This window comes from Dermacentor silvarum, chromosome 4 (assembly GCF_013339745.2).
Source record: "Dermacentor silvarum isolate Dsil-2018 chromosome 4, BIME_Dsil_1.4, whole genome shotgun sequence".
Taxonomy (NCBI): Eukaryota; Metazoa; Arthropoda; class Arachnida; order Ixodida; family Ixodidae; genus Dermacentor; species Dermacentor silvarum.
This window is the reverse complement of record NC_051157.2, coordinates 136172468-136197171: the sequence shown is the minus strand read 5'-3', so window position 1 is coordinate 136197171 and position 24704 is coordinate 136172468. Positions and strand designations below refer to the sequence as shown.

At 47.2% G+C, this 24704-nt stretch overlaps 1 protein-coding gene across 1 annotated transcript in view; it reads left to right on the top strand.

Moving 5' to 3' along the window:
* Positions 1 to 24704, top strand: part of LOC119448918 (MAM and LDL-receptor class A domain-containing protein 2) — a 666053-nt gene that overhangs the window by 32483 nt on the left and 608866 nt on the right. The window contains exons 5-8 of the mRNA XM_049666563.1: positions 4092 to 4238; positions 17400 to 17564; positions 22331 to 22431; positions 22892 to 22985. Coding sequence (XP_049522520.1) covers positions 4092 to 4238; positions 17400 to 17564; positions 22331 to 22431; positions 22892 to 22985 — 507 coding nt within the window. The remainder of the gene's footprint in view (positions 1 to 4091; positions 4239 to 17399; positions 17565 to 22330; positions 22432 to 22891; positions 22986 to 24704) is intronic.

Genomic DNA, 24704 nt, shown 5'->3' with positions numbered 1-24704 from the left:
TAGCCGACCAATTATGTGCCCTCCCGGACGGAAAATTAGACCATGCAGCTCCTGGGGGTAGCGCTGCATTATCTTCGTCGTGCCAAAATCCTCTATTGACACTCGCAACGAACCAGAACTTACTTGATGTCCACGTCGACGGTGTCCCTTTGAGGGCGTTAATAGATATTGGAGCCCAGGTGTCCATAATGAGTAATAACCTCCGTCGTCGACTGAAGAAGGTTCTCAAGCCGGCTACTACAGGAGCCGTACGCGTCGCCGATGGCAGCAGTGTTGCCGTCACTGGAATGTGTACTTCCCGGATAAGTATCGCCGACTGCCACGTTCCAGTTCTTTTTACAGTGCTGACCAATTGTCCCCATAACATAATCATCGGACTAGACTTTTTTTACGGCGCATTCAGCTTTGATCGACTGCTCTACCGGTACCCTTTGCCTCCAACTTCCTCTGCTGGCGCATATTTGTGCTGAACTGCCGAACAACTTTAGTACGACGGCCTTCGTCCGCCTGCCGCCTAAAACCTTGACTTTTGTCGATTTGCTATCATCTTTCTCTGTGCCCGATGGTGATTACATCGCTACTCCTGTTCCTAATGTCCTTTAGATGCACGATATCACTGTGCCCCACCCCATCGTAACCGTCGCCAATAACCGGACATGCCTCCCCGTCGTCAATTTTCGACCAACAAAGCAAGTTCTACCCCAAAGCATATCGGTTGCAACGCTGCGCGCTATAGGAGATGACCACGTCGCGGCGTTTTCCTTAGACGGCTGCTCCGGTTCTTCACCATGTCCACAGAATGCTATTTGCCTTGACGCAACCTTTAGCCCCATGATTGCTGCGTTCCTATTACCTGAACAAGCAGCAGCTCTGTGTTGCCTTTTGGTTTCCTACCAAGACATGTTCGACCTCAATAATCGACAATTGGGCCAAACTTCAATTGTTAAGCATCACATAAATACTGGTGATGCCAGTCCTATTCATCGCCGGCCATGTCGAGTTTCACATCAATGGCAAAAACAATGTTGAGCATGCTGAACGATTTGGCAAGGTACTGTCAAGGGTGATCGAGGCCGGCTTACGACTCAAGTTAGCGAAATCGCACTTGGTGCTAATCTGTTCAATATCTCTGTCACGGGGTTGTAGTAGTCATAATTTTCAGAACAAAATGTTGCCGCCATTTTTAAGGTGTTCATCTTCACTACAAAGGCATCGCCTAAGACCTCACTTGGGGCCATTGGAATATACGATTGTTTCCTGCCTAACAGAGCCACAGTCGCTGCAGGCATTTATAACGTTCTACAGAAAAACATTTTCTCAATGGGGAAATCAGCACCAAGGACAGCCTTTGAAAATAAATTGTTACAAGTTTAATCGTATTCGTGCAGTGATGCCGAAGCAAAACCGTTTCTGGGCTGGTATTTTCTAGCGATGCCTTTCCGATGCTAATGCCTTTTCGCGCTTGGTGAGTGGTCAGAGCGACGTTATCAACGGGATCAGTTAAGAGCAGTGGATGATAAGACTAGAATAGAATAAAGCATAACGCATCGCTACAAAATACCGGCCCTGCTCTCAGTACACGCAATCTCAAAAGGAATGGGCGCAGTGATAGCAAAAAAAAAAAAAAAAAGATGACATGGTCCGGGAGGCTCAAAGTGCAGTTTGCTTCAAAATTTCTTGAGAGAAAAAAAGGAACTCACAGCGAGGCATAGGTCTTGTATTCGTTAACGGTGGGAGTCAGTTTCATCACGGCATATTTGGATGACATTGTAGCGGTATTAAATAAATAATAATAACTGAGCATCGGCCACGCCTAGAAATCCCGTGAGAAAAGAAATTTCTGCCACAAATTCATCTGTCGCTGCGTATAAAACGTTGGTGCCTTAAACTGGCAACCTGCGACTACACTCATGTGTATTGTCCCGACTATCTGCATTAAAACGCTGATGCACTAAGAAGGCCACCACTGTCATGAAACAAGGATGAGTAGCACCAACCAGGCGACGTGTTCATGCTAGAACTCATTGCGAGTTCCGAGCAGACACCACCTCAACTAGCGAAGTTGATGACACCAGATCGTGTAGTGGCTCAAGGTTTGATAATGGTCTTGGGTGGGAGACAACCAACCTTAAAGTGCACAATACTCGCCATACCTCTGAAGGGGAACTCTCCGTGCAATATAGGCGCCTAATCTTGGAACCATGAGTCGTAATCCCAACGAAGGTATGGACAGATTGGCCTGAGTTGGCAAACGCAAATCACAAGGGGACAGTGGAGATGAAGGATTGCGTTCGGAGTTACTTTTTGGCGGTCTGGTGTAAACAAAGATATTCAAAGTCATGTCAAATGTTGTGCGACTTGTTGCCAACATCCTAAGGTACCAGACCCAATGCGGAACCGACCAACTAAACCCAGACATGTTACTTATGCCGATTTAGCTGCTCCCATGAAAAGTGAAATGTTGATAATTTTATACGCCTACAGCAAGTGGCTCGAAGTGCGCAGCATGAAGAAAATTCAGTCCGCCAACTGTAATGAAGAGTTGCGAAGAATATTTGCAACGTTCCGGGTTTTTGAGAAGATTGTCCATGACAGTGGTACATTGCTTGTTTCTGCAGACAATTAACTGTTCACGAAGAGAAACGGTGTAAAACAAGTGAAAAGCATCTCTTTTCTTCTAACAACGAATGAGCAAACAGTATGGATGGTGTCTAAAACGAAATGAGTGCTTTTCAAGGATAAAAACAGGCCGTATTTGTGCAGACTTGCTCGTTTTTTAACTTGACAGCAAACCAGAATATCCACGACAACAGGTCAAATACTCGCTGCCTTACTGTTTTGCTTTGAGCAGTTCACTGCACGTTCGAGCTAGATCATAAAATTCTGATTCTGCGTGAGGTAACGAAGCAGATTCTCCAAGTGTGGTGGAGATTGCGCCATCTGTTGATGCACGTGACTTCATCTGGGCACCAGCCTGGATGGAGGTCATGGGCTCGATCACCAGCAGCCCTGATCATTATTCCTTCAAGATTGCTGAGTTGAACACACTTTGAACTCTCACTCACCTATATAATGTTGTATTGGCATTGGCAGTATTTAAATAATAAGCTAATAAATAAATAAATGAGGTGCCAGAATGGTGAGGTGCGTCACCATGTGGATCATATGAAAGCTGCCCTCAAAGATCCTCGAAGGTGCAGTGCCTCCCCGCTAGGTGACGGTAACACGCTACTCTCACAATACACGGTCGACTCCGCAATGAGTGACAATTGACAGAAAATTTAAATTTCGAGACCTGTGCCGTGTGTCTCCATGCTAAGCCCGCCTGAACAGCAGCAGTACAACAGTTGAGGACAACAGAGGGGACAATGATTACCACCCGCTGAAAGGCAAGGCCACAACGTAATCGGCGCGCTACACACCGCAACTAGACAATCGTCTAAGGCGAGGAAATGTTTGGTCTTATGGAAAAGCTAAATGTATATTGTTGCGGCGACGCTTTTCGTGGTTGTTGCCCTGTCTCCTGACGACGAACAAAAAAGGTTTTGCACGAATACACGTGTCTAGAAGAACATCTACAATGAAAAGTCTCAAGCTTTTCATATTGATACAATACATGCAAGGCTGCAGTTCTGGAAATAAAGCCACCTTAAATATGAGAGTGTAGCCCACCCCGTTCTCTGTTTTTTTTTTTTTTTCCTACGACAGAGGCAATTTTGTGGTTTTATCCTTAAAACCTTTTTCGCTCACTGTGTCTTCCTATAAGTGTGTAAGGGTCATGATTTCGTTCTATTTAATATTTTTTCCTTGCACAGACCTCCTCCAAGACATGACGGGTCTGCCTAGTCGGTAATTCATGCCTGTAGCGGAGCATGAACTAAAACTCGCATCATGGCTGTAGACGGTTTCTAAGCAAAAGGGGAACGGAACCGCTTTCTTCAGTTCGTGTTCATGCAATCACAACTTTAGGCAAATAAACAAAATGTACCGGAATTGTATGACCTTCTTAGGTTTTGCTTGCGAAACTTAAGCCCCTATTTGTCTCATGAACATTTTCTTGTTCCGTCAACTATGCTTGAAATCCACTGCAGAGCCAAAGGAGGGTTCCTGTGACTTTGATTGGGGTGACGCCTGCGGGTACGACCTCGGAAACAACCGCAGCGGCTCGTGGAAGCTGCTTGAAGGCCAACGTCGACAGACGTTTTCTTCGCCAGATTACAACACCAACACATATATCGGTAAGTTGGCAGTTGTGGCACTGTCGGTTTTGCATTGTCGGCTAGCATTGACAGCATTGTCGGCTGAGTAGCGCTGACTCACCATGTTGATTGCGAGAGCTTGCCATTGCATCGATGTACATGGGTGGCAGTAAATGCTGGTGAGCGATTAACACAACGATTCCTCCAGACGAGTACTGAGCGCCGTATAAGAACGCACGATGCCCACTTGGTCCTTGTCACCACTAGCGTTGCGCTACATCTATACTGCTTGGCATATTTCACTGCTTTACGACATTACTTGGAGTGACACCGTTGTCAAGGGCACATTACAGAACTCCAGTGGGCAGTCTGATTGTCGCTTGTGAGCTTACCTACGTGAATTCTGCGTTTGTGAACGGCACCAGCGGCTGAAAAAATGTACAATGCAGACTCAGGCAAGAGACTAAAGCTTTAGTTTTCGATTTGCCGAGATGCAACTGCCATAGGAATACAACCCTGATAAATATTTAGCGGGAAATGCCTTATTTCGCTTTTACTGAAGAGTAATCATGTTCGTCTCCGTAAAATGAAACTGCCGCGTTGCATAGCTATATTAAAACTCTTTAGTCATGGCTTGTTAGTTCATTACTCTAATAAGCTCCGTGCACATATTTTTGCCTTGTGCGTGTATTCTATATGTGCCTTTAATCGTGTCCTCGTCTTCGCTGCGCCCTTCGATCTGTATATTAGAGTATACTACAGCTTATTCGGACGTCTAATAATTCCTGTGAGTATTCAAAGTGCACCGACGTGCGGGGGCAACTTCAAGTACAGCACAAACCACTCACCTTCTGCAGCCATGTCGGGCAGCCAAAAGTTCGTGATTTATGCCCCACAGCTGGACACCCACCGGTTTACGGACGGGTGCAAGCGCACCCCCTTCCATGTGTGTGGCTTCTCAGGGGTGCACCGCTTGGGAGATGTTTCGCGCAACCGTTACCTTTGCTACGTTAGAAAGAAAAACCACCAGCAGATTTACAAAAAAGAAAGGATTAGCTGTCTCCACTTCCCTAGTTCTCTAGTTCGTTCGCTATACTATTGCGTCCACTAAAGTTGCAGACTGTATCATCCTAAACTAACCAGGAAACATAGATGTCCTAAGTTACCATTAGCATTTCAAATGCATTAGGATCTGTGGTAGTTAACAACTTGATGTGTAATTTGGAACTTAGAAGTCAGTCTTCAGAGATTCTCGTCAATGACGTACATGGTTCAAGTTTCGCTACAGACTAGCTATAAAATTTGTAATATCTAAACGATGGTTCAAAGTGGATTTGACAATAAAAAGGTAACCTGAATACTTCTAGAAATGCGAAGTAAATGATGTTTGTTAGAAAATATGCCATGAGTGCTGCAATTTCGCCTGCTTTGACATCTGGCGAAGGTGACAGAGATGTTAAGATAAATTCTTCACGTGTGCTAGGTATTACAGTGGCGGAATCAAGCTGTAAAGTATATATGTGTCCCTGTCGAGAAATTATTTGAAAAAAATCACCGCATATCCACGAAGTGAATGATGATTAGTGGGCGAAGCACAGGGGGATCTTTTGGTTAACCGTGCATCCCCCGACGCCGGCAAGTGGACCCAGAGGCGGCGAGAGTGCGGGAAGCGGCGGCAAAACGCCGGAAGCGTTCTCTAGCTGAGTTTGGTGGCGCCGATGCTCGGTTCAAGCGCGAGCTTCGGGAGCCTTCTGCTCCGGGTCCGCTTGCCGGCGTTGCCATACTGCTGCAGCTTTGCATGTAGTCGTTGCCGTGCTGCAGCAGCTTCGCGAGCCCTCAGCTCCAGGTCCGCTTGCCGGCGTTGCTGTTTTGCTGCAGCTTCCCGCGCCCTAGACTCCAGTTCTGCTTGTTGTCTGCGTCGCCGTGCTGCAGCAGCTTTGCGAGCCCTCGACTCCGCTTGGAGTTGAGCCGCCACTCTCGTCTTTTCATCCATAGCGGGCGCGCCGTTATCAGAAGCGAACGTCATCATCCATGGCTGAAGAGAAAGAGAGCGCGCGTCGGGAACGAACGCCCTTGTGCACCGCAGCGCCCCTAGCGGACTCCATGCAAACCAGAGCTGCGGACGAGAGAGAAAGAGAGCGCGCCTCGGGAACGAACGCATTTGTGCACCGCAGCGCCCCTAGCGGTCTCCATGCAAACCAGAGCTACGTACGACGAGGGAGGGACAAGGCTCGGTCCTAAGGAGCTTCGCCCCTAAAATTTGGTCTTATAGTTGCCGGAGCCAGATCAAGATGCGCTGCCTTTGATACTTGGGTCAACATTTTCTGGCATCGAAGAGAAGGCTGCGGAAGCAAGGCGAGCAAAAGAGCGCTCATGAAAAAGTTCCCCGTGTTATCGGAGTTAGCATAAGCCGTGGAACACAAAACATCACTATTTACAATCTTATTTACAACAGCAAACTAAGACAAAATTGTGCTGACCCCTTTTCTGTGCGAATCAATGTCATTAGAAACATTTTTCAGGCAGCTGACTATGCAACATCGTACGGAGCTCTTCCAATTGGTAGAAAATAGGCGAACGTGTTTTTGCGAAGTAAGCAACTGTGTGTGTTACATGGGCCTCCGTCTTTCGTCAGAATCAAAACAACTACATACCATTCCGTGCATGTCAGGTCATACTTTTCATGACGTGACGGGGCTTGCCATTCATGTCACGTTTTTCGTGTCATGTCATGTCGTGTTTCCGGGACTTACTCAAAGGAAATAATGACTAATATAGGGATACCACAAGGGTCCAATTTGGTCCAACTTTTATTTTTTATTTATAATAATGATCTACCTAATTTCATCACGCACCGTAATTGTTTGCTGTATGCTGATGATACTACAATATTTAACTCGGCTAAAAGCATGAACTGCCTAGTAGATAAACTTAGTGCGGACCTTCTCAACATATTACACTGGTGTAAATGAAACAGATTACAATTTAATCCAGATAAAACTAAGTTCATTGTCTTACTTCACATAAATGGTCATTAGTTCCGGTTCCTGCCATTTGCATGCCACATTACTCGATCCAGGCTAGTGATGACTGCATGTATTTGGGCGTCAGACTAGATATAATATTAATTTTTCATCACAACATTTAGACGTAAAAAGCAAAAAAATGTCCTATGGTATACGCATCCTCATTTGAGCTCGTCCCTTTTTTTTCATATCATTGTATTATGCATTCATTCATTCATTCATTCATTCATTCACATATCAACTACTGTAAAATTGCATGGGGTAATGCATAGAGTACTCATCTTGCGCCGCTACAAATCGTCCAGAATAGAGCAATAAAAATAATAACATTTAGCTTATACCACATCAACGCCAAACAATTATTACAAGCCAATATTATCCTTACAGTGTCCGACATAGTTAAATATAATCGAGGTATCCGGTTATACAAGCATATCAATAATCGACTCCCCTTTTCTTTCATTCCGTCTTCTTTTCTAGACAACACTAACAGCACTAGATTTGCTCTCAAGAAAAATCTCATCTTACCCAAAGTTAGAACCAAATACAGCAAGCACTCAGTTCATTTTAGCGCTTTTTTATTACGGAACTCGCTACCTTTTGTTATAAAATTATTGACACTACATTCATTTACATACAGAATTCAAAAAGTTCCTTGTTAACGAACCGAGCCTTACATAAATTTTTTTTGTATATGCCACATAATGCATGCGTTTGCATTTTCGTTGGTAAACACTGAAATTTATATCATGCTTATTATTCACGTATGAAACTGTTTAAACAAGCCCATTTTTCTGTTCAATTTGTTCATGTTTCCCTATGTTGCTTAACTTATTTTGATTTAATTCGTGTTCTACTGTTCTTATAATTGCTGCCTTTCTAATTTGTTTTTATAGTTGTATTTATTACTGACGCTGCGTTAACTAAGTTTACTTTTCCTTTCGTGTATACTATGTACAGAAGATCCCAATTCAGTCTCCGATTCCGGGACCTCCTCCTGTATATTACATGTGTAATGACGAAGTTAGCACAAGCGTCGCTGTGGTCGCATGGCTGCTGAAGTGAGGAAGAGAAAGACGAACGGATCGGTGTCGCTGGTTTTGCCTCGCGCTGGCGTTTGGCTGGAACTGCTCGGGTGCTCTTTGATCTGGACCTAACGCCAATAAACCCCACATCATTTGGTGGAAGTGCTGGGTATACTAACTATCCTACCAACTCGCCCTGGAACTCCGCAGCCGCACTCTGCCCTCCGCTACCCCCACCACCATGCCAGACGACGCCGGTGAGCGACCCACTTCGTCAACTGTGCAAGTCACCTGTGGTGCCGTTCGTGAACGAGACCCGGCTGTGTTCAGTGGCACCGCTGATGCCGACGTCGACGACTGGCTTTCGTCGTACGAACGGGTGAGCAACAACAACAAATGGGACGATCGGACAAAGCTCACCAAGGTTATTTTTATCTTGCGGGTGTCGCCCACCTCTGGTTCCGCAACCATGAAGCAACCATTGCGACATGGAATGACCTTAAGACTGCATTCGCGGAAGTATTTGGCCGTCCTGCGGTGCGAAAGCTTCGCGCTGAACAGCGCCTTCGCTACCGAGCGCAACAGCCGGGCGAGACTTTCACTAGTTACATCGAGGACGTCATAGATCTCTGCAACCGCGTGAGCCGAACGATGACTGAGGAAGATAAGATTAAAGAAATCCTCAAGGGCATTGAAGACGATGCTTTTCAGATGCTCATGGCCAAGAATCCTACCACCGTTGCAGCCGTAGTCACATATTGCCAAAGCTTCGATGAATTACGCCGGCAACGAGCGCTCGCCCGCCAAACTGTTCCTCAAGTGGCCTCCCTTTCCAGTTTGGTGACTGCTCACGGACAGGCTGATGACGGGTCTCTCCTGCCTCAGATCAAAGCCTTCATTCGTGAAGAGGTCGCCCGCCAGCTCTCGCTGCTCCCTCTCACCCAGGAGCCTGTCCAACCTTTGTCCTCGGCCGTGCAGCAGGCCATCCGCGAGCAGGTTGCAGAGGCCCTTCCACCAGTCCAACAGATTGCTGCACCAGCTCAGATTGCTGCACCTTTGACGTACGCTGAAGTCGTGTCGCGTCCTAGACCAACGACACTCCCCTACTCGGCGCCGCCACCGCGCTCAGCGCTTCTCCCTGTCCCTCAAATGCCCCCTCAGTACTTCCGGCCACAAGATCCCTGGCGCACGCGGGACAATCGGCCGATATGCTTCTCGTGCGGTATCGCGGTACATGTGGCGCGCTTTTGTCGCCGTCGCCTGCCGCGTCAGGACGTCGTCGTTGAGCCACAGGTACCTGCATCCCACCAGCATGCTGATTCGAACCCATCGCCGAACTTCTGGACCGGTCGTCAGAACTTCAGCCCCCGTCGTTCACCATCACCGCGTCGCCGTTCGATATCGCCGATGCGTCGTCGCCCGCCTTCCAACGAGGGAAACTAAATGCTGCAGCTTCGGAGGCAAGAGCTGCACGCTTGTCGAAATGCCCAAGACCTCCGCTATCGCCGCAAAACATTATAGAAATACAGGTTGAAGGAGCCGCTACATTCGCACTCATCGACACGGGCGCTGCGGTTTCCGTCATACGTGAGACTCTTTGCCGTAAGATTAGGAAGGTCACCACATCACTTTCTGGCCTTGTACTTCGTACTGCCACCACGGAGCCCATCGAACCTTCAGCCGCATGCACCGCTAGGATCGTTATTCAGGACGTAGTTTACACAATTGAGTTCCTGGTTCTGCCTTCTTGCTCCCATGACGTCATCCTGGGATGGGACTTTCTGTCGCGCCACCGTGCCGTCATTGACTGTGCCCGTGCCGAAGTTGCTCTGTCTGTCGTTAACACCACTCTGCCTGCCGCCTCTCCCGCCCCCTTAAAAATTATTGTCGCCGCCGATACTGATCTGCCACCAAGCACTTCAACACCAGTCGCTTTGTTGTGTCCATCGGCGCCCGACGCCTCGGTACTGTTCACGCCTTCATCTGTTTTTCTTCACCGCAAATCTCTACCACTTCCATTCGCCGTTCTTGACGTAGCCGCTGGTACAACAATTATGCTAGTGGACAACCCGTTCCAATACCCGCTGACTCTGCTTCGCGACGAGTGCCTCGGCTGTGTCGAACCTATTGACATGTCGGAGTGTTTGGACGTGCCTGGCTCCTCTTCTGGCCTTTCGCTCGACGCCATGACACCATTTCCGAAAAGCTCCCGATTGGCTACCGAAGTCTTTGATTCATGCGTTGACGCCAACCTTTCCCTCGAGCACCGCGAGCAACTCCTGTCTCTCCTAGATACTTTCCGTTCTTCGTTCGACTGTACGGAACACGCCTTGGGTCGTACGAACAGTGTTTCCCACCACATCGACACCGGGTCCCACTCTCCCCTCAGACAACGCCCCTATCGCGTTTCAGCGGCGGAGCGTCGTGTAATCAGCGACCAAGTGAATGACATGCTCGAGCGTGGCGTCGTTCAACCATCCCAGAGTCCGTGGTCTCCTCCAGTTGTGCTAGTGCGAAAAAAAGATGGTTCTATTCGTTTCTGTGTCGATTACCGCCGCCTAAACAAAGTCACACGGAAGGACGTCTACCCTTTACCCCGCATTGACGATGCACTCGATTGTTTACAAGGCGCTGAGTACTTCTCGTCATTGGACCTACGATCTGGCTACTGGCAGGTTCCCATGGCCGAATGCGATCGACCGAAGACGGCGTTTGTCACCCCTGATGGGCTATATGAATTTACCGTCATGCCATTCGGGCTCTGTAATGCGCCCGCAACTTTCGAGCGCATGATGGACAACATACTTCGTGGTCTCAAATGGAACATTTGCCTATGCTACCTGGATGACATCGTCGTGTTTTCTTCAGACTTCTCGACGCACCTCTCACGTCTCCACCAAGTTTTGACATGTCTTAAGAACGCTGGTCTTCAGCTAAATATCAAAAAGTGTCGCTTTGCAGCTCGCACCTTGACTATCTTGGGCCACGTTGTGTCCAAAGACGGCGTCCTCCCTGATCCTGCGAAACTTCGAGCTGTCGCCGACTTCCCTAAGCCGACGTCACTGAAGACCCTCCGGAGCTTCATCGGCCTTTGTTCTTATTTTCGTCGCTTTGTGCGCAATTTCGCGACCATTATCGCACCTTTGACGCGACTTCTCACCGTTGGCACCGACATGTCTCACTGGTCTCGTGAATGTGATGACGCATTTCAGACGCTACGCCAGCTGCTCACAGCTCCTCCGATTCTCCGGCACTACGATCCCCGGGCGCCTACGGAGGTGCACACTGATGCAAGCGGCGTGGGCCTTGGTGCGGTGCTCGCGCAACGGAAGCCTGGCTATCACGAGTATGTTGTCGCCTACGCGAGCCGAACCCTCACAAAGGCCGAGGCCAACTATTCAACCACTGAGAAAGAGTGCCTGGCTATAGTCTGGGCTCTTGCCAAGTTCCGACCCTACCTTTATGGCCACCCGTTTTATGTCGTCACGGACCACCACGCTCTTTGCTGGTTGTCGACTTTGAAGGATCCCTCGGGCCGCCTCGGTCGGTGGGCCCTGCGGCTTCAAGAGTATGATATCCAAGTGGTCTACAGGTCTGGCCGCAAGCATTCTGACGCGGACGCCCTTTCTCGCTCTCCTCTACCCCCCGATACAGCGTCACTCTCGGCACAGTACACCGCTATCTCAGCGCTCAACGTCGAGTCCATGCATTCGGAGCAACGGAAGGATCCGTGGATTGTTGCCCTTCTCGACCTTCTGTCGGATTCCACCGCCAATCAGCCCTCCCGCGCGCTCCGCCGTCAAGCCTCTCATTTTACCGTGCGAGACAACCTGCTCTACCGCCGCAACTATATACCGGGTGGTCGCAAGTGGCTTCTCGTAATACCTCGTCACATGCGCTCTGACATCTGCGCTGCTTTTCATGCCGACCCACACAGTGCTCACGCAGGCGTGCTGAAAACTTACGCAAGGTTGCGCCGACGCTTCTACTGGCGCGGTATGTACAGCTTTGTCCTAAAGTATATCCGTGCTTGCGAAGCATGCCAACAACGCAAGATTCCTCCGCAACGCTCGACCGGCGCTCTTCAGCCTTTACCTTGCCCTGCGCGGCCTTTCGATAAGGTCGGCATCGACCTTTACGGCCCACTCCCATGCTCTACGTCTGGAAGCCGGTGGATAATCGTTGGTGTTGACCATCTCACCCGGTATGCTGAGACTGCCGCCCTTCCTGCCGCTACAGCACGTGAGGTTGCTTTCTCCATCCTGCGCAATTTCGTGCTTCGACATGGCGCTCCTCGAGAACTCCTCAGTGACAGAGGACGTGTCTTTCTTTCCCAAGTGGTCGAAGCTCTCCTTGCCGGGTGCCACGTCGTCCACCGTACATCAACCGCGTACCATCCGCAAACCAATGGATTAACTGAGCGCTTCAATCGCACTCTTGGCGAAATGCTCACTGCATACGTCGCGTCGGACCACTCCAATTGGGACATGATTCTCCCTTTTGTCACCTACGCTTACAATACCGCGACTCAAGCAACCACAGGCTTTTCACCATTCTTTTTATTGTATGGACGAGAACCCTCGTGCACGCTCGATACAGTATTGCCATACCAACCTGACGCCTCTGAATATCGACCCATATCAGAAGTAGCCAGGTACGCTGAAGAATGCCGCCAACTTGCCCGTACCTTCACGACGGAAGGTCAAGCCCACCAGCGGAATCGACATGACACCGACCTGAGCCCTACCACTTTCCGTGTCGGCTCCCTCGTCTGGTTGTGGATTCCGCCTCACGTTCCCGGTCTTTCGTCTAAGCTGCTGGCTAAATACCACGGACCCTACCGGATCGTCGCCTGTACATCTGCTGTAAACTATGTGGTCGAACCTCTCACGCTGTCTGACGATCTGCGGCGTCGTGGTCGCGAGACTGTGCACGTTAGCCGGCTTAAACCGTATTACGATCCCTCTATCGTGTCGTCACCGTGAGTCGCCAGGATGGCTAGTCTTCTCTCGTGGGGCCTTTGTAATGACGAAGTTAGCACAAGCGTCGCTGTGGTCGCATGGCTGCTGAAGTGAGGAAGAGAAAGACGAACGGATCGGCGTCGCTGGTTTTGCCTCGCGCTGGCGTTTGGCTGGAACTGCTCGGGTGCTCTTTGATCTGGACCTAACGCCAATAAACCCCATATCACATGTTGTAATAACTTCATATGTATTAATAAAATTTAATTCTGATTCTAATGTCAATCCGGCCACTCCTGTCATGCCATTCATTTCCTGTAATTTATGTCATGTCAAGTATATTTAATTTCATTTGATTACCTTAGAGACCCCTTGCTGGGTATTACACTACTCATGGGTGTACAAAAATAATACAGGAGGTTGTCCACTATGTTATTTGACAGAAAGAACACTTGTTATGTCTTCAATGAAGGCAGATGTATTGGTAATGACATATTGTAAAGTCATTTATATCATGATATAGATGTCATGACAGACACATCCTGATATATATATATATATATGTATATATATATATATATATGTATATGTATATATATATATATATATATATATATATATATATATATATATATATATATATTATATATATATATTGTTACGTAAAACGGCACAAGGCGAGACTATTTACACTGTATTTACAGTATGAGAGAGACACAGTAGCCAAGATGGTGGACAGCCACCAGCACCAGAGAGATCCGTCTTCTTCGTCGTCTGCCCCAGGATGAATGTCTCTCGCGTAGCATTACCCCCGGTGGTGCAAGCGCCGTCTCGGCGCATTTCATACATTGTCGTTAGGAGGAAGGCGGTAGGCTTTCAGTCTGCTAACGTGAACTATGTCACTGGGAGCGATCGCCGGCGGTAAAGTCGGAGAGACGGAAACAATCTCGTAGGTGACGTCCATGACCTGGCGGACGATTCGGTCAGGACCCGCGTTTATCGGGATAGCAACTTTTCGGATAAGCCAACACGGCGGAATGGACACCACAGGAGAACTAAGGCACCGGGTGAGAAGCGAACGTCGTGATGCCGGCTGTCATAGAGGCGCTTCTGGGTCGCTTGCGAGGCCAACAGCCTAGAGCAGGCGATCTGACGAGCGTGATCGGCACGAGCGATGGCATCACGTGCATATTCGCTAGGCGGCGCGGCAGCAGCCGGTAGTAGGGTGTCCATTGGTAACCTCGGTTCACGTCCAAAGAGCATATACAAGGGTGAATAACCAGCGGTATCGTGACGCGAGGAATTGTACGCGAAAGTCACGTAAGGTAACGCCAGGTCCCAGTCACGGTGGTCAGATGAAACTTACATTGAGAGCATGTCCGTGAGGGTGTGATTTAGTCGCTCGGTGAGGCCATTTGTTTGGGGATGGTAGGCAGTGGTCAACTTGTGCTGCGTTGAGGAGGAGCGCAAGAGATCGTCGATTACTCGTGAGAAAAATGCGCGGCCTCGATCTTTGAGCAATTGGCTAGGGGCGCCATGGTGCAGAATAACATCGTGGAGCAAGAAATCGACAACGTCAGTAGCAGTGCTGGTGTGGAGTGCTCGAGTGATTGCATACCTGGTCGCATAATCGATAGCAACGGCGACCCACTTGTTGCCGGATCGTGACTCAGGAAAAGGACCGAGAAGGTCCAAACCAACACGGAAGAATGGTTCGGTCGGGATGGAGAGCGGCTGAAGCAGTCCAGCGGACGGTGCGGCAGGACGTTTCCGACGTTGGCATTTGTCGCAGGAGGTCACGTAACGTCGAACAGACCGGGCGACACCGCGCCAAAAGAAGCGGCGCCGGACACGGTCGTACGTGCGGGATACACCAAGGTGACCAGCAGTTGGTTCGTCGTGAAGCTCACGCAGTACCGTTGAACGCAGCTGTTTAGGCACAACGGGAAGCAGATCAGGGCCATCTAATTGGACGTTACGACGGTAAAGTGTGTCATTTACGAGGACGAACATGCGCAGTGAGGCGTCGTTAGGTGCGGATTCCAGCCGATCAAAGAGCGATCGCAAAGAAGCATCACGGCGTTGTTCGTCACCAATCTGGAGAAACTGACACATAGACATAACCGAGGGGTTAGGTTCGATGTCCGGTCCCTCGGGTTGGTCAACAGGGTAGCGGGACAAGCAGTCCGCGTCCAAATGGAGGCGGCCAGACTTGTAGGTAACTGAATAAGAGCACTCCTGAAGGCGCAACGCCCAACGACCAAGTCGTCCAGTCGTCCAATATATATATATATATATATATATATATATATATATATATATATATATATATATATACAGTTAAAGAAAGACCAAGATGGCATCACCAGGGCGCAAGAAACTATGCCATAATACTCGTCAGCATGCCATGAATTCAATTTCATGCCATGTCATTCATGTCATGTCATGCATGCATGTAATAATACGTACCCTGACTTAAAATTGACCCCGCTAAAGGCTCATTCACATTGGGCGGACACAACACCAATTTTGGTCTGTCAAAATGTTGGCGACAGCAGTTTACGGTACGGAAAACGCTCTGGCCAACTGTTTGAAGGAAAGAACCAATGAGCCTTAAAGAAAGTATCAGGATCGCATGACGATGGCGTAAGAGGCTACATTGATGCATTGATAAACTCAAAGTGGCTAGAGTAGGCAAATATTACTTCGTAATAAAATACACCGCCTAGTGTTAAATGTGAGTGTTAACTATTTTATGTGGCGCGTGGCAGCTACGGCGACTGAATATCATTAAGAAGCTGAAAGCGCGGTAAAACTCCACTGGACTACTCGGCACGATAACACATGTGCAGAAGCAGTCCCTGTAGCTGTCCCTGTCACTGGTACAGAAGGTTGCCGCTATTATAATAGCGTGAAACCGTCGAGCCCTAAGTCAACATTCTCTTTTGCAACGAAGCGGTTAGCCTCTCGTTTCGTGTCTGCATCCGTTGGCAAAAAAAATGTGGGCCGATCCCGGAGGCAGTGCAATACCGGGCCGACCCGCGGCGGATGTGAAGCAGGCTTCAAGCACTCGGCAAAGTGAAGCGAAAAGTTCACACATTCTTTGAAATCACGCATACAACATATAGAACAGCCGTCGTTTCACTAAATAACCAGCACAAAACAAGCATCCGAACCGCACAATTGGTGATAAGGCGCTTCTGATAGAAATTCGAAGCACGTAGCGCTCACCGCATACATTTTCCGGCAAAGATCACAGTTGCGCTTATCGTATTTAAAAGAACCAGCCTAGCAACTGATGTCATTTTTGTTGCAGCGCCGCTATGGGTAGGCAACGCATAGTTAGGACTCCGAGGAGCAGTGTGAATACGAGGAACAGCAAACGGAAAAAGAAACGGCACTATATATGACCGGCTGTGGCGTGCTGTCAAAATTACCATTACTCCCAGTACTCTACATCACAATTGCTACCATTATTTAAAGCAATAAAGCATTGCATACCCCTCTCAGCAGTTGCAGTGCTGGTTTTCAACAGCTTTGCAGGATACTCGCTTTCGCGGGCCGGGATGACGAGTCCATTTCTCCCTTCAAGCGCAAAAAAAAAAAAAAAAAAAAAAAAATGCGCTGGAAGCACGAAACTACAATATCGTAAGCTAAAAAATCGGTGCACTTCCTTGTGGTCATTTGTATACACTCATCATCATCATTTTTTGTCTTGTAATATTATGCGTATTTATTAGTTCACTTTTCCTAAGAAAAAAAAAACGTGCTAATATTTGCAAATTCGCAAAGCATATGGTGCAATGGTTATTTATGTTATACGAAATCTGAGCGCCAGAAAACAAGAAGCATGACAGCTTATGTCACTATCAGAAATATTAGTGGACCAAGTGATGACGCGTTACCTCGCGTGGATTTTCGTTTGCGTGATAAGTAAAGTGCGCAACCTTTGTCGGCCTGCTTTTGTACCCATCAACTTTGTCTTCGTAAAGAATTCTGTCTTCTTCCTTGAGGAATGTGCGTTAGCCATGAGAGAAACCAGCACCCTTACGGGTGCAAGAAAGCTTTACTTTGTAGGCACCGAAATACGAAGGCGAAATTTTACTTAGATGAGTACCTTGAAGTAGAATGCGTACCCATAAAGTTGATGCTAATTCGCATTCACCTGATGTGTGTCCGACTTCTTCGCAGGTGGCCTGGTCTACCTGGGATTAAATGGCAACAGGACAAGTGCTGCGCTGACGTCGCCAAAACTGAGTGGTCGTAGTGGTACCCAGTGCCTTGATTTTCATTATCATATTCCTCGGAGCATCATAGACAGTGATACGGAGCACATCCTAGGTGTGAGTGTACAAGGTAGGCTAGACATATGTCCTTGCACGTAATCGAGAGGAAAATATGACATGTATGGTGTGATGTTAAATGCCTTTATTGAAGAAAAGCCCTAGTTTTCCCAGGTAACAGGAGCCTTGGCAGAAAGCGCTAAAGGGGCTGTTTGCGCCTTTGTTGGCTGTGCTTATGGAGCTGGTGGCCTAGCCTGTATTTATCGTAGACAAATTGGGTGAGCTTATTTCACAGTACGGAAACGTCTTCTTGATTGCTGCGGTGAGGTCGAATCCAATCGTCCAATGGGGAGGGTAGGATTTATCGCACTATTAGGTCCGCGGTGCATTTTCGGGTCACCTGGTTGCTTGGAGAATTAAACATCGACGTTTTGTAGCGGCTTGTTGCTGGCATGTTGTGCGCATTTCTTCAGTTGGCTCGTCGCGAAAATGCGAACGGAGAGCTTATTGCAGAGCCGCACGAGCGATTGTTTTTCTTCAGCGACAACAGAAAGTAGTGACGTGACGCGACAAGCCTGCGGCTGCATGTGACGCGCTGAACGATTAGCAATCACGAAAAAGCTAGCAAAACGACGGTCCGCCGACAGGAAGAGAAAAGAAGCGGGCACACACTAACAACTTAAATTTGCCCACAACGTTCGATAATGCATATACAAGATAACGCAGTTATAACAGCTCGGCGGAACTTCTCAAGTGAAACACGGAATATGTCAGGGACATCAAAACATCTCATTGATTTTGTGGACAGCGATTTTGTAGCGATACTTTTGAGGTGCTAATGCTTTTTGCGGTTTTCGTGATTCTTCAGTGGTCAGAGAAAGGTGCTTCCCGCGCTTATGAATAGCATAAGCCGGTCGTGAAATAGGGATGATAAGAGTGGCATAAACACGATTTGAAGACACAACTACAACATCGCGGTCATGGCCAAATTACCGGAAGTAGTGCTCACCCCCATGCGCTTTTGATATTAAACGGGAGAGTTCATTCAATGATCTCGCCGGTGACATTTCGTTTTCATGGTCTAATACAGTCGAGTATTGAAAAGCCGACTAACCAGACATTCTGGAATGTTTCGTATGACGTAACTGGATATGTGCGCTGCTAGAACTTGACAAGCGTCTGCGACACTTTTGTGATTGCGCTGTAGCATATGCCCCAGACGTTGTTACGTGGGAAACTTATTAGCACATTTCTGCTATGTAAAAGAGCGCTCGTCCCATCTCAACCCTTGTCTGTCATCTATCTTAAGTCTTTTTTTTTAATTTTAATAGCTCCGTATACTGATTAGCCGTTTTCATCACGGTTACTCACTAGGCCGCTGTGATGATGAGCACATAGGCTCCAGGCTTAGACAGAGCGGTATATTTCTGTGACGACACAAATGAAATTGTTGGTTTACTAAGCTTCATACGCAGAGTAAGAACCCAACGAGGTGGAAATCAATTCAGTGGCCGGCAGTATAGGCCATTTCGAAACTTCTTCTTATTAGGGACATCCCACAAAGTAAATAAAGAAGCCAATGAAATAATCAACGAACAAAATAGTGCAGCGCTGCATTTTGGGACCACGGGAAAACTAGAAGACAAGGTCCATATAATACTGTGTGTTTCCTGCAGTCAGTAAATTTTTACTGCAACTAAAATAGTGGCGCACATGTATAGAGAAGTTGCTAAAAAGATAGAAAAGGTTTATATAAATGTGCATAGTTAAGCAGCCTATATACAGGGCTTCCCAGGTAAAGTCAGCCACACTGTTAAGAAAATTCGCACGATATGCTAGTATAATACCTACAGGGTGCGGTATGAAATTTTAGTGTGACCTTGAAACAAAAGCAGAAGTCGCAACATTTTTCTTATTAAGAGTGGAGCTGTTTAAGCTGGCCGCTAGTTGTGCCGCGATCCGCAAGATGTCGCTTAGCGAAAAGTCACCTGGTTGCCTAGCAACCACCTCACGGAGCGGCGTGTGCTTCGCCCCTTCTCCGTGCCGTGCGCATGTTGCCTTGACATGGGACGTTAAGGAGAAGGAAGGAGAGCATGCGCGGGGCACGTGCAATGCTCGTGAGAGGGAAAGAGAAAATGAGAGCGCACGCGAGAGAGAACGAAATAGGTGGATATCAAAATGACTATGTCGTCAGCTAGCGACTTCCGGTTCGAGGGCTGGCGCTTCTGTTGCTTCGTTCAGCCTTGTCAGCAGTTTCTACAGTGCGATTTCCCGCTGTTCGCGAAGAAAACACGCTTCAGCAACGTGGTTATGGTTGGCTGCTCGGCATTAGGGTGCGCAAACTCTTCCGTGAAAGGAAAAAAAAAATGTTTCGTTTTCCACGGAATGAAGCGCACAAACGTAAATGGGCAGTTGCCGTCAAACGAGCGACCGTGAACGGCGAGCTGTGGGTACCGAACGTAGGAGCCAGAATATGTGTAGATCAGTTCGTCACAGGCAAGAGTTTTGGTGAATAACTTCATTTACTAACGTTCTAGTACAAATACCCCTTTTTAACAATAAGTTAAATGCACACAGGTGCACCCAGTAAGGATCCTCAGCACATTGATTATGTGCCGTCTTCATTCCGGTACAACGAAAAGGCCACTGAGGCTGCACGAAAGAGGAGAGGTAACGTCAAAATAATTCGTGCACTTTTCATATACTTAAATCAGTGCTTTCTCTCTGCAGTTATACACGACATGCGTCTCTTGAGAAAGAACGGGAGACTACGAAGGCACAGCAGCCGCCGACATGGCGCGCGCTGGGTACCGCTGCAGACAAAACAGCGGACGAAGCGATCGACTGCACCGTTTTTTATGGGAAGCGTTACAAACAGCTACTTATTGGGTTGACTTACCACTTCTTAAAATCTACTTCTAAGTTAACAAACGTTTATTTGCGCTCGACAAACGTTTGCTCTTGATAAACGTTATATTACTATTTGACGCGACACAAACACGTTATGGCATGAAATGCCTGCCACCTAAAAATAGACGAGTCTAAGGGCGCCAACATAAGTACGAAGGAACGATAGCTCACACCTACGTTTTGGAACTGCCCAGCGGTGCTTGCACCGTGGTTTTTCCCCAAAGTTCCGCAGTATATAAAAGACCAAGCGCGTGAAGCATAGGCATGAAAGTGAAGGTGGCATAGACGGCGTCGTGGTCTCGAACCGGAAGTTGTAGCAGAATACGCCGTACCCCACAATCCCTTGCGACAACCGAGATTTTGCTATCCAGCAGCACCTACGAGGCAACGCGTAGAGCTGCTGCCGCCGCCGCCCACGTTTCCCCGTATCCCCGCGTTCGCGCCGAACGCGCGCGGTGTCCGTGACTGCAGCAGGCACCTCCGGCGGCGGCTCGGCAGGTTTCGACAAGCCACGCCCAGGCAAGTGTGGAGGCGCAGCTTGGCCGTGACGTCACCGGGGAGATAAAGCTCGGAGCCGCCGCGACGGCGGCAGAACTCTCGTTGACTCTGTGGCGAGTACATGTACCCTTGACATGGGACGAGATCCGGACACCCGAAGAAGAAGAACCGCTCACCTTGAAGCGAGTCGCGTGGCCAAGCGAGATTCTGCGCGGCGGCGGCGAGCCAATTCGGAATACCGTGCATAGCAGCACATAGCATTTCCTAGCAAAACTTAGCGAAGCCTAGTAAAACCTGGAAGAAAAACTACGTCGGATCACCAGCTCCGCTGTTTACCCCAGCCTTGCACCACTAGTGCAAGCTGCCCACGTTTTTTTTTTCTTTTTCTTTTTTTTTATGGCCTCGACGTTTCTAGTGTGGCACCACCATGAATCTTGCCTTGGAAGCCACGGGAGAAAATTACGTTATTTTTCAAGGAAACTGGCTATTGTTGATGAGATGAACCTGCATGAGCCCGGAGAAGTTAGGGTATCATTCCTTACATCGAACTTAAAAATGAGTAAAATTATGACTTTTCTAGCTAATGATAATTTACTGAGCCTATTACAAATTATAACGACACTGAACGAGCTAATTCGCTTTGTACGTTGTGCAAATTATTATAGGCAATGCTAATAATCGTTTTCATTCCCAGCAATATTTTCGCTGGGGCCTACAAAGTACGTGCTGTCAAAATGCGCTCTGAAACTCTGTGTGGACGTCAAATTGTGAATGATGACGGGAATGCTTATGAGGATCACACTGTTTACTAAGCGCCTGCTTTGAGTTTTCTATTATTGGGATGATAACGGGAAGGAGATACCCCGCCAGATATTAGAGGGCGAAAAGAATAGAAAGTTGTCATCATATTCGCAAGATACCGTACCGGAACTCCTGTACATTAATTAGGTTTGAGCCCAGACTGATAAGACACTCACCCCAAACCTTGTCTAAACATGAAAAAAACATAAATGAAATCAAGTTTCATATGACGCATCGAGAGCAATGGTAGGTATCATGCACAGAAACAATTCAAGGATTGCGTAGTATGTTTTGAAATAGGAACAATATTGAACTATATTGCGCTTAATATTCTGTTATATTCACTACCGCACATGAGCACGTAGTACTTGTGGGTGGCGTGGAAATCAGTGTATCCCGAGCAAGCAACACTCACGACAAAAAAAAAAGCTCCAGAACACTGTGCGATCCTGGAAGATATATAGCAAAATTGAAAGCAATCAAAACAAGCAATCATTTAAGTCCATAGAATGCAATACCTTCGCAATGATCCTTCGCGGAGAGCAACAGCGTCAGTAGAATTGTTTAGTTTGTTTATGAGTTCATTTTCAGCTTAACAGCCCTGATTTGTTTAAATATATCTTCCAAAAGCCTCGACAAGTCAAAAAGGCAGGACGTGGTTTTCGCCTGAGCTACTGAGGGGATCCTGGAATGCGATCCATGTGTCATTCAAGGAACAACGAGACTTCAGGGTGAGTCTATGGTGGATGAAAGGCAGTTGCCTATCTTCCGCGGACTTGAACTTCCGTGAATAACGGCGTATGGAAGCCAATGGCCAGAGTGGGCTAGATTGCATGCGCGCTGAAATTAAGAGGCATTACGGATACATTCCTCCGCTCGGAGCGCCCTGTGTATGAAAGGGCAAGTTAGCCAGTGCTCGACGTCCACCATTGGCCATCAGCTTGACATACTCCTTGTAAAGCAGTATGCCAGTGCGCAAATGAGCACGCTAATGAGTCAGCTTAACCAAGTAAATTTGCACTGAACTAAATAAGATGGATAGGTGGCTATACACGACTAAGGTTAGCTATCGCAAACGTTGCCGTCTATACCATGCATGCTGCTGTAAGTCAAACAGATTTTGTGTATCTCTCGCAGAAAGATGAGAGAGACACCGTGGTACTTGTCAGTAAAGAAATACATTATGTACAGGTCAAAATCGCATGTGCTATGCGAGGGGGCTTCCCCTTCAAGTCACACTGTGCCATAGATGCCATCAAACTTCGGGAATGCCGAGGCAAGCGAGGTGAGTTTCTTCATGTTTTATTGTAGCAATGAAATAATTGGGACTGTCACGTATAATAATGAGTTCAGACGGCCGGACGGGCTAAAAGCAAACCTTGATTCAATGGGGAACTACGTTGTCTTACAAGTAAGAGGAATATCATTAGAAGCCAACATACAGTGACACCAAGGAAAACACTTATACTTACTATACTTTACTATCACTTATACTTACTAATTGAAATAAAGAAATTTATTTCAATTAGGCAGCTAATTGAAAGTGTTTTTCGGGGCGTGATAGAAGCCCGCGAATAGACGCAAAACTGCCGCATGACTTGCCGCTCGAGGCACTTCGGCGTGTACTCGCGGGCTTCTTTCACGCTCCGAGAAACACTTTCCTGTATGACGCCTTTTAGCAACAGAAAGCTGTATCGGGAGTTTCTCATGTTGCTCTACAATTTTCTCATTGACACTTTTCATCTAATATAATAATATTTGAGAAGTTCAATATTTATTTAGAATAATTAATTATGTAATTAGGCGAAATGCAAAAAATAACCCGAGTATCTCCAAGCGACGGCAAACAACATTACCTTGGTTCTGTCCAGCTACGTGGCATCTGCCAATTTTATATCTTGGTGCATGATAGTTGGGACACCCTGTATATTCAAGAAAATGCTTGATTACATCCTTCTCAATAAAGCACTGAAATTTAAGTGTACAGTGCCAATTCTGTTTAAATAACAATTTTACACCCACGCTCATAGGAAGTATGACGGCGCTACATTGCCAGAAGCTGAAAAATTGCTAGCCGCAGTATTTTTGCGCAAGGCATTCTGCCGTTCCCTGCTTCTGACAATTTAAGACACCCATAATTAACACAGACTGAAAGTCACCTTTTTTCCACCTTGCCATACTCAAAGACGTATCCACAAATATAAGTCTAACTTGCATAGTAACGAACATATTACCATTTTCCACTCGTATATGACAACCTAAATATCATTATATATAGTTGATTTTCTTTGCGTACTAAGCTCGCATGAGCACCGTTTTAATTGCGCCAAAGAAATTGCTTACTTTAACAAGAAAGTGCACTTATGATGTAAGAAGCAGGCTAACAGCGTTGTTCCATTTGGCCGTCGAACTTCGGTTCAGGTCGAACAAGAAGTGACACGAAAACATTTGCAACGATATAAAGCACGACTGAACCAATATTAAACAGATTTTAAAGCAACTTTTCCCAGCACTTCTCCATCACACTTCGCAGGAAGGAACGGATAACTAATTGCATGTTAAAATTGTCCTTCCATGTCGGGAAATAAAAATAATCATAATCTATGGTTTCGTGCTAATCGTTTTTATTTTTGTATACTTCCGCGAACGAAAGTGTACGTGCGAAATAAAGTAAATGCACATCTCTGGTGTGTTGAGTTACCTGTTGACATATATAGGTAGCGCCATTGGTCCCCTGTTAATCTCGATCTCTCAACGTTGCTTAACGCCATTTTAGCAGGTTTGTTACCCTTAACCCTTGCAGTGTCGGGTTTCTTCTAAGGGGACGCACCCCCAGTGTCGTTCTTTCCCCAGCTGATATAATATGAACACAACGGTTCATTTTTTATTATTAAGACGAGTAAACTGACACGGATAATAGTAAATGTAGTCTATGTTCGTTCCTCACTGACGTACGGGTACGTCAGTGACATTGTGGAAAAAAACGAGGAAATGTACCGGTACG